The 11046-nt window shown below is 50.0% G+C and overlaps 1 protein-coding gene across 5 annotated transcripts in view; it reads right to left on the bottom strand.

The window, feature by feature from the left end:
* LOC118396825 (unconventional myosin-Ic-like) overlaps positions 1–11046 on the bottom strand; it is an 84159-nt gene that overhangs the window by 20454 nt on the left and 52659 nt on the right. For all 5 annotated transcript variants that reach the window (XM_052467379.1, XM_052467376.1, XM_052467375.1 and 2 more), the window contains exons 4-7: positions 4605–4803; positions 4081–4161; positions 3619–3798; positions 2723–2821 (exon numbers count right to left, since the gene is read on the bottom strand). In XM_052467379.1, the coding sequence (XP_052323339.1) occupies positions 2723–2821; positions 3619–3798; positions 4081–4161; positions 4605–4803 (559 nt within the window). The remainder of the gene's footprint in view (positions 1–2722; positions 2822–3618; positions 3799–4080; positions 4162–4604; positions 4804–11046) is intronic.

Genomic DNA, 11046 nt, shown 5'->3' with positions numbered 1-11046 from the left:
CTGCAAGGATTAGATTAGGCCATCTTGGACTTGAAGAGTTATAAAATATAATTCAACTGACCATCCTCCCCCCACATGCGTGCATATACAACATATAGTGAAGTTGGCCTCTTATTGTGTGTGGTGTAAAGTACTTAAGTCAAATACTTTGAAATACTACTCAAGTAGATGTTTGTGGTATCTGTAATTTACAATTTATATTTTTGACAACTTTTACTTCACTACTTTCCTGAAGAAAATATTGTACTTTTTACTCCATACAATTTCCCTGACACCCAAAAGTACTTGTTACATTTTGAATGCTTAGCAGAACAGAATAGGAAAATGGTCCAATTCACACACTTATCACCCCTATTGATACTTACATATATTAAAAACCAAATACTTTTACTACAGTAGTATTTTACTGGGTGACTTTTACTTTCACTTGAGTCACTTTCCATTAAAAAAAAGGTATCTTTACATTTAGTCAAGTATGAAAATGTGGTACTCTTTTCCCACCACTGAGTACTGTATACTATATACACTGCTCAAAAACATAAAGGGAACACTAAAATAACACATCCTAGATCTGAATGAATGAAATATTCTTATTCAATGCTTTTTTCTTTACATAGTTGAATGTGCTGACAACAAAATCACACACAAATTATCAAAGGAAATCAAATGTATCAACCCATTTATCAACCCATGGAGGTCTGGATTTGGATGCACACTCAAAATGAGTGGAAAACCACACTACAGGCTGATCCAACTTTGATGTAATGTCCTTAAAACAAGCCAAAATTAGGCTCAGTAGTGTGTGTGGCTGTATGTGCCTGTATGACCTCCCTACAACGCCTGGGCATGCTCCTGATGAGGTGGCGGATGGTCTCCTGAGGGATCTCCTCCCAGACCTGGACTAAAGCATCCGCCAACTCCTGGACAGTCTGTTGGTGGATGGAGCGAGACATGATGTCCCAGATGTGCTCAATTGGATTTAGTTCTGGGGAACGGGCGGGCCAGTCCATAGCATCAATGCCTTCCTCTTGCAGGAACTGCTGACACACTCCAGCCACATGAGGTCTAGCATTGTCTAGGGCCAACCGCACCAGCATATGGTCTCACAAGGGGTCTGAGGATCTCATCTCGGTACCTAATGCCAGTCAGGCTACCTCTGGTGAGCACATGGAGGGCTGTGCGGCCCCCCAAAGAAATGCCACCCCACACCATTTTTATTTTTAAATTTTACCTTTATTTAACCAGGCAAGTCAGTTAAGAACATAACTGCATTAACTGCCTGTTCAGGGGCAGAACGACAGATTTGTACCTTGTCAGCTCGGGGGTTTGAACTCACAACCTTCCGGTTACTAGTCCAACGCTCTAACCACTAGGCTACGCTGCCGCCCCATGACTGACCCACCGCCAAACCGGTCATGGTGAAGGATGTTGCAGGCAGCAGAACGTTCTCCACGGCGTCTCCAGACTCTGGCACGTCTGTCACATGTGCTCAGTGTGAACCTGCTTTCATCTGTGAAGAGCACAGGGCACCAGTGGCGAATTTGCCAATCTTGGTGTTCTCTGGCAAATGCCAAACGTCCTGCATGGTGTTGGGCTGTAAGCACAACCCCCACCTGTGGATGTCGGGCCCTCATACCACCCTAATGGAGTCTGTTTCTGACCGTTTGAGCAGACACATGCACATTTGTGGCCTGCTGGAGGTCATTTTGCAGGGCTCTGGCAGTGCTCCTCCTGCTCCTCCTTGCACAAAGGCGGAGGTAGCGGTCCTGCTGCTGGGTTGTTGCCCTCCTACGCTCTCCTGATGTACTGGCCTGTCTCCTGGTAGCGCCTCCATGCTCTGGATACTACGCTGACAGACACCGCAAACCTTCTTGCCACAGCTCACATTGATGTGCCATCCTGGCTGAGCTGCAGTACCTGAGCCACTTGTGTGGGTTGTAGACTCCGTCTCATGCTACCACTAGAGTGAAAGCACCGCCAGCATTCAAAAGTGACCAAAATATCATCCAGGAAGCATAGGAACTGAGAAGTGGTCTGTGGTCACCACCTGCAGAACCACTCCTTTATCGGGGGTGCCTTGGTAATTGCTTATAATTTCCACCTGTTGTCTATTCCATTTGCACAACAGCATGTGAAATGTATTGTCAATCAGTGTTGCTTCCTAAGTGGACAGTTTGATTTCACAGAAGTGTGATTGACTTGGAGTTACATTGTGTTGTTTAAGTGTTCCCTTTATTTTTTTGAGCAGCACTGCTCTCTCCCTCTTCCCTCACTGAACAGAGAAATACTGAGCTCTGGCCCAAAGCCAAGACCACAGTCATGAAAATGCAAAAAACATCCACACAAATCAGCCCTCTCATCACACACACACTCACACACACAAGATAAGACCACTTTATTGGTCAATATAGACAGTCACACAACCTGACTATATACACAAGACTGCAGCAAAGGGGAATACAGCATGTTACTCCACAATAACAACACAGAGGGTGGCACCCAAAGCACAGACGAGATCGGTCAGACGAGATCGGTCAGACGAGATCGGTCAGACGAGATCGGTCAGACGAGATCGGTCAGGCGAGATCGGTCAGGCGAGATCGGTCAGGCAGTCAAACATAGAATAAGTGTTCAGTAGTAGTATTTAAGGTGATCAACAACACACCGACCTAAGCGGCTAACATCATGTCTGTGTGTCTGTGTTGTAAGAACAGGTTCATACCTCCACCTCGTCCTCGCTGAAGCCGATGACAGACAGGGCTTTCCTCACCACCTTCCAGTCGCTGCGGTCGTTGATGGAGCTCACCTTGGGACAGTTCCCCTGAGAAACCCACACAGACAAAACACGGTTGAAGCCAAAACACCACAATTCTACATTGCAAGTAAAATCGTTCCTCAACAAAGCAGCCGACATGTAAATCCATGTTAGTAAGAAGTAAAACAGTAAGGTGTTAAGTTAAAAACATCTACCAAGCTGCTCCACGTAGACACGTTCAGACGTTTCTGAAAGATCGGCAGGTTCCTGTTTTACATGCTTCCTCGCTACAGGCCGTATGCGTACTAAATTGTAGATCCAGCAAACACAGACACTCATTTACGCAAGGCGTGTGCACGCCGCATACTGAACGCCCACACATTCATTGGCGGACTAAATAAAGTGTCTGTGCGCGTGTTTGCAGAAATATTGTAGGTCTCAGCGGGGGAGTGAGGAGGGATAGACAACTCCTTCACCTGAGAGCATCTCTATAGCAGCACTAATAACACACTGGGTCCATTAAGCAGGTCTCCCACTGGGCCACAGCCAGCACACACTAGAGAACATGAGTGTGTGTGCGAGAGAGAGAGAGAGAGAGAGAGAGCGAGAGAGAGCGAGAGAGAGCGAGAGAGAGAGCGAGAGAGAGAGAGAGAGAGAGCGAGAGAGAGAGAGAGCAGACACACACCTCTTCCTGCTGTAAAAGCAAAAAAGGAGACTTCGGGATACATCTCAAATCACACACGATTGCGTAACTTTTGACCTGAGCCCCAAACAGCTCGACACATGCTCCGGTCAGAAGTTGGAGACGAGGAGAGTGTCCCATTCCAGACCCAACCATAGAGTGAAACTCTGCTGCGTCCCACCTTGACGAGGTACTGGTACTGCTGGGGGTTCCTCTCCAGGCCCAGGCGCCGCAGCAGGTCCTCCTCACCCCCCTCAATCAGCTGGTAGAAGATGTGGAAGTTCCTCTCGCCGTGGTTCTGGTGCACCACCCGTGACTTCTCCAGCAGGTAGTTGAGGATGTGGCCCCCTACTGGTGCACCCTGCCGCCAGGAGAGAGGGAACCGGGGAACGGGGGAGGAGGAGAGGGGGGTGAGGCAGGGATACTGAGACAGACACAGAGCCACATGCAGGTGTACACGGCCCCCAGGACAGTACAGCAACGTAGGAGTGGAAAAATAAACATATTGTACAAGTTAATGTGGAAGGACTGGCAGTGTTTATGTACTGGTTTCCCCCTTACAGGAACATACTCGGTCATTGGTGTGTGTGTGTGTGTGTGTGTGTGTGTGTGTGTGTGTGTGTGTGTGTGTGTGACCACTCACCTTGAAGTCAAACTGGATGTCCATGTATTTACCGAAGCGGCTAGAGTTGTCGTTGCGTAACGTTTTGGCGTTTCCAAAAGCCTGGGGTCACACATTGGGACGAAGAGGTAGACCGAGAGGAGGGAGAGACAGACAGGAGACCGAGGAGGAGAGAAAAGGGTAAACAGGAGAGGACGGAGAAGGGGGGTACAGGAGTGGGGAGGGTAGACGGGTGTGTTAAAGTGGTGGCAGATGGTCAGGAGGTGTGCTGGGCTGTGACTGAGACACAGGGCTAGATTACAGGGCAGTCAGCTCCTAACACATCTGCGCCCCATCTGTCTGGACTCCACTAGTCTACAGCCCATTCAGCCAAACACACCACAGCTCAATACAGTACACTAAATGAGCAGAGAGCCTGCTCACACACACACACACACACACACACACACACACACACACACACACACACACACGATGTCTTGTTTTAGACTGGACCAAGCCAGACACATGCAGTGGATGACATGGCATTCCCCCCCAGTGTTGACCTCTAGGACAGGGTTGGACTGCAGCAGGCGGTCCTTGACCGTCTCCACCTGGTCGCTGGCGGGACAGGTCACGGCGTAGTACTGCAGGATCTTCTTTGAGGCCTCCGTCTTGCCGGCACCGCTCTCCCCTGAGATGAGGATGCACTGGTCCTTACGCTCCGTCCGCATGGACCGGTACGAGTTGTCAGACACCGCGTAGCTGGAAGGAGAAGAGAGAGAGAGAGAGACAGAGAGAGAGAGCATGAGTCAGTGAAGTACTGTAGTGGAGTGGGACAGCTAGCAAACAGAGGCACTTTGTGTCATCGCATCCTCCTGAAACTTCAATTTGGAGTAGAGGGGATACAGCAGAGTAGAGGGGATACAGCAGAGTAGAGGGGATACAGCAGAGTAGAGGGGATACAGCAGAGTAGAGGGGATACAGCAGAGTAGATGGGATACAGCAGAGTAGATGGGATACAGCAGAGTAGAAGGGATACAGCAGAGTAGAGGGGATACAGCAGAGTAGAGGGGATACAGTAGAGGGGATACAGTAGAGTAGATACAGTAGAGTAGAGGGGATACAGCAGAGTAGAGGGGATACAGCAGAGTAGAGGGGATACAGTAGAGTAGAGGGGATACAGCAGAGTAGAGGGGATACAGCAGAGTAGAGGGGATACAGCAGAGTAGAGGGGATACAGCAGAGTAGAGGGGATACAGCAGAGTAGAGGGGATACAGCAGAGTAGAGGGGATACAGCAGGGTAGAGGGGATACAGTAGAGGGGATACAGCAGAGTAGAGGGGATACAGCAGAGTAGAGGGGATACAGCAGAGTAGAGGGGATACAGCAGAGTAGAGGGGATACAGCAGGGTAGAGGGGATACAGTAGAGGGGATACAGTAGAGTAGAGGGGATACAGTAGAGTAGAGGGGATACAGCAGAGTAGAGGGGATACAGTAGAGTAGAGGGGATACAGTAGAGTAGAGGGGATACAGCAGAGTAGAGGGGATACAGCAGAGTAGAGGGGATACAGTAGAGTAGAGGGGATACAGCAGAGTAGAGGGGATACAGCTGAGTAGAGGGGATACAGCAGAGTAGAGGGGATACAGTAGAGGGGATACAGCAGAGTAGAGGGGATACAGCAGAGTAGAGGGGATACAGCAGAGTAGAGGGGATACAGCAGAGTAGAGGGGATACAGCAGAGTAGAGGGGATACAGCAGAGTAGAGGGGATACAGCAGAGTAGAGGGGATACAGCAGAGTAGAGGGGATACAGCAGAGTAGAGGGGATACAGCAGAGTAGAGGGGATACAGTAGAGTAGAGGGGATAGAGTAGAGGGGATACAGCAGAGTAGAAGGGATACAGCAGAGTAGAGGGGATACAGTAGAGTAGAGGGGATACAGTAGAGGGGATACAGCAGAGTAGAAGGGATACAGTAGAGGGGATACAGCAGAGTAGAAGGGATACAGCAGAGTAGAAAGGATACAGCAGAGTAGAGGGGATACAGCAGAGTAGAGGGATACAGCAGAGTAGAGGGGATACAGCAGAGTAGATGGGATACAGCAGAGTAGAGGGGATACAGCAGAGTAGAGGGGATACAGTAGAGTAGAGGGGATACAGTAGAGGGGATACAGCAGAGTAGAGGGGATACAGCAGAGTAGAAGGGATACAGCAGAGTAGAGGGGATACAGCAGAGTAGAGGGGATACAGTAGAGGGGATACAGCAGAGTAGAGGGGATACAGCAGAGTAGATGGGATACAGCAGAGTAGAGGGGATACAGCCGAGCAGAGGGGATACAGTAGAGTAGAGGGGATACAGTAGAGGGGATACAGTAGAGGGGATACAGTAGAGGGGATACAGTAGAGTAGAGGGGATACAGTAGAGTAGAGGGGATACAGCAGAGTAGAGGGGATACAGCAGAGTAGAGGGGATACAGCAGAGTAGAGGGGATACAGCAGGGTAGAGGGGATACAGTAGAGGGGATACAGCAGAGTAGAGGGGATACAGCAGAGTAGAGGGGATACAGCAGAGTAGAGGGGATAAAGCAGAGTAGAGGGGATACAGCAGAGTAGATGGGATACAGCAGGGTAGATGGGATACAGCAGGGTAGAGGGGATACAGCAGAGTAGAGGGGATACAGCAGAGTAGAGGGGATACAGCAGAGTAGAGGGGATACAGCAGAGTAGAGGGGATACAGCAGAGTAGAGGGGATACAGCAGAGTAGAGGGGATACAGCAGGGTAGAGGGGATACAGTAGAGGGGATACAGCAGAGTAGAGGGGATACAGCAGAGTAGAGGGGATACAGCAGAGTAGAGGGGATAAAGCAGAGTAGAGGGGATACAGCAGAGTAGATGGGATACAGCAGAGTAGAGGGGATACAGCAGAGGGGATACAGTTGAGTAGAGGGGATACAGTAGAGTAGAGGGGATACAGTAGAGTAGAGGGGATACAGTAGAGTAGAGGGGATACAGCAGAGTAGATGGGATACAGCAGAGTAGATGGGATACAGCCGAGTAGAGGGGATACAGCAGAGTAGAGGGGATACAGCAGAGTAGAGGGGATACAGCAGAGTAGAGGGGATACAGCAGAGTAGAGGGGATACAGCAGAGGGGATACAGTTGAGTAGAGGGGATACAGTAGAGTAGAGGGGATACAGTAGAGGGGATACAGCAGAGTAGAGGGGATACAGCAGAGTAGATGGGATACAGCAGAGTAGAGGGGATACAGCAGAGGGGATACAGTAGAGTAGAGGGGATACAGTAGAGTAGAGGGGATACAGTAGAGGGGATACAGTAGAGTAGAGGGGATACAGCAGAGTAGAGGGGATACAGCAGAGTAGAGGGGATACAGCAGAGTAGAGGGGATACAGCAGAGTAGAGGGGATACAGCAGAGTAGAGGGGATACAGCAGAGTAGAGGGGATACAGCAGAGTAGAGGGGATACAGCAGAGTAGAGGGGATACAGCAGAGTAGATGGGATACAGCAGAGTAGATGGGATACAGCAGAGTAGAGGGGATACAGCAGAGGGGATACAGTAGAGTAGAGGGGATACAGTAGAGTAGAGGGGATACAGTAGAGTAGAGGGGATACAGTAGAGTAGAGGGGATACAGTAGAGTAGAGGGGATACAGTAGAGTAGAGGGGATACAGCAGAGTAGAGGGGATACAGCAGAGTAGAGGGGATACAGCAGAGTAGAGGGGATACAGCAGAGTAGAGGGGATACAGCAGAGTAGAGGGGATACAGTAGAGTAGAGGGGATACAGCAGAGTAGAGGGGATACAGCAGAGTAGAGGGGATACAACAGAGTAGATGGGATACAGCAGAGTAGAGGGGATACAGTAGAGTAGAGGGGATACAGCAGAGTATAGGTGATACAGCAGAGTAGAGGGGATACAGCAGAGTAGATGGGATACAGCAGAGTAGATGGGATACAGTAGAGGGGATACGGCAGAGTAGAGGGGATACGGCAGAGTAGAGGGGATACGGCAGAGTAGAGGGGATACGGCAGAGTAGAGGGGATACAGCAGAGTAGAGGGGATACAGCAGAGTAGAGGGGATACAGCAGAGTAGAGGGGATACAGCAGAGTAGAGGGGATACAGCAGAGTAGAGGGGATACAGCAGAGTAGAGGGGATACAGCAGAGTAGAAGGGATACAGCAGAGTAGAAGGGATACAGCAGAGTAGAAGGGATACAGCAGAGTAGAGGGATACAGTAGAGTAGAGGGGATACAGCAGAGTAGAGGGGATACAGTAGAGGGATACAGCAGAGTAGAGGGGATACAGCAGAGTAGAGGGATACAGCAGAGTAGAAGGGATACAGCAGAGTAGAGGGGATACAGTAGAGTAGAAGGGATACAGCAGAGTAGAGGGGATACAGCAGAGTAGAGGGGATACAGTAGAGGGGATAGAGTAGAGGGGATACAGCAGAGTAGAAGGGATACAGCAGAGTAGAGGGGATACAGCAGAGTAGAGGGGATACAGCAGAGTAGGGGGATACAGCAGAGTAGAAGGGATACAGCAGAGTAGAGGGGATACAGCAGAGTAGAGGGGATACAGCAGAGTAGAGGGGATACAGTAGAGTAGAGGGATACAGCAGAGTAGAGGGATACAGCAGAGTAGAGGGGATACAGCAGAGTAGAGGGGATACAGCAGAGTAGAGGGGATACAGCAGAGTAGAGGGGATACAGCAGAGTAGAGGGGATACAGCAGAGTAGAGGGGATACAGTAGAGGGGATACAGTAGAGTAGAGGGGATACAGCAGAGTAGAGGGGATACAGTAGAGTAGAGGGGATACAGCAGAGTAGAAGGGATACAGCAGAGTAGAGGGGATACAGTAGAGGGGATACAGTAGAGTAGAAGGGATACAGCAGAGTAGAGGGGATACAGCAGAGTAGAGGGGATACAGCAGAGTAGAGGGGATACAGCAGAGTAGAGGGGATACAGCAGAGTAGAAGGGATACAGCAGAGTAGAGGGGATACAGCAGAGTAGAGGGGATACAGCAGAGTAGAGGGGATACAGCAGAGTAGAGGGGATACAGCAGAGTAGAGGGGATACAGCAGAGTAGAGGGGATACAGCAGAGTAGAGGGGATACAGCAGAGTAGAGGGGATACAGCAGAGTAGAGGGGATACAGTAGAGTAGAGGGGATACAGTAGAGTAGAGGGGATACAGCAGAGTAGAGGGGATACAGCAGAGTAGAGGGGATACAGCAGAGTAGAGGGGATACAGTAGAGTAGAGGGGATACAGCAGAGTAGAGGGGATACAGCAGAGTAGATGGGATACAGCAGGGTAGATGGGATACAGCAGGGTAGAGGGGATACAGCAGAGTAGAGGGGATACAGCAGAGTAGAGGGGATACAGCAGAGTAGAGGGGATACAGCAGAGTAGAGGGGATACAGCAGAGTAGAGGGGATACAGCAGAGTAGAGGGGATACAGCAGGGTAGAGGGGATACAGTAGAGGGGATACAGCAGAGTAGAGGGGATACAGCAGAGTAGAGGGGATACAGCAGAGTAGAGGGGATACAGCAGAGTAGAGGGGATAAAGCAGAGTAGAGGGGATACAGCAGAGTAGATGGGATACAGCAGAGTAGAGGGGATACAGCAGAGGGGATACAGTTGAGTAGAGGGGATACAGTAGAGTAGAGGGGATACAGTAGAGTAGAGGGGATACAGTAGAGTAGAGGGGATACAGCAGAGTAGATGGGATACAGCAGAGTAGATGGGATACAGCCGAGTAGAGGGGATACAGCAGAGTAGAGGGGATACAGCAGAGTAGAGGGGATACAGCAGAGTAGAGGGGATACAGCAGAGTAGAGGGGATACAGCAGAGGGGATACAGTTGAGTAGAGGGGATACAGTAGAGTAGAGGGGATACAGTAGAGGGGATACAGCAGAGTAGAGGGGATACAGCAGAGTAGATGGGATACAGCAGAGTAGAGGGGATACAGCAGAGGGGATACAGTAGAGTAGAGGGGATACAGTAGAGTAGAGGGGATACAGTAGAGGGGATACAGTAGAGTAGAGGGGATACAGCAGAGTAGAGGGGATACAGCAGAGTAGAGGGGATACAGCAGAGTAGAGGGGATACAGCAGAGTAGAGGGGATACAGCAGAGTAGAGGGGATACAGCAGAGTAGAGGGGATACAGCAGAGTAGAGGGGATACAGCAGAGTAGAGGGGATACAGCAGAGTAGATGGGATACAGCAGAGTAGATGGGATACAGCAGAGTAGAGGGGATACAGCAGAGGGGATACAGTAGAGTAGAGGGGATACAGTAGAGTAGAGGGGATACAGTAGAGTAGAGGGGATACAGTAGAGTAGAGGGGATACAGTAGAGGGGATACAGTAGAGTAGAGGGGATACAGTAGAGTAGAGGGGATACAGCAGAGTAGAGGGGATACAGCAGAGTAGAGGGGATACAGCAGAGTAGAGGGGATACAGCAGAGTAGAGGGGATACAGCAGAGTAGAGGGGATACAGTAGAGTAGAGGGGATACAGCAGAGTAGAGGGATACAGCAGAGTAGAGGGGATACAACAGAGTAGATGGGATACAGCAGAGTAGAGGGGATACAGTAGAGTAGAGGGATACAGCAGAGTATAGGTGATACAGCAGAGTAGAGGGGATACAGCAGAGTAGATGGGATACAGTAGAGGGGATACGGCAGAGTAGAGGGGATACGGCAGAGTAGAGGGGATACGGCAGAGTAGAGGGGATACGGCAGAGTAGAGGGGATACAGCAGAGTAGAGGGGATACAGCAGAGTAGAGGGGATACAGCAGAGTAGAGGGGATACAGCAGAGTAGAGGGGATACAGCAGAGTAGAGGGGATACAGCAGAGTAGAGGGGATACAGCAGAGTAGAAGGGATACAGCAGAGTAGAAGGGATACAGCAGAGTAGAAGGGATACAGCAGAGTAGAGGGGATACAGTAGAGTAGAGGGGATACAGCAGAGTAGAGGGGATA

The sequence above is a fragment of the Oncorhynchus keta genome, chromosome 18, assembly GCF_023373465.1.
Source record: "Oncorhynchus keta strain PuntledgeMale-10-30-2019 chromosome 18, Oket_V2, whole genome shotgun sequence".
NCBI classification, from domain to species: Eukaryota; Metazoa; Chordata; class Actinopteri; order Salmoniformes; family Salmonidae; genus Oncorhynchus; species Oncorhynchus keta.
Note: the sequence above shows the minus strand (reverse complement) of the source record. Positions and strands in the feature narration are given on the sequence as shown.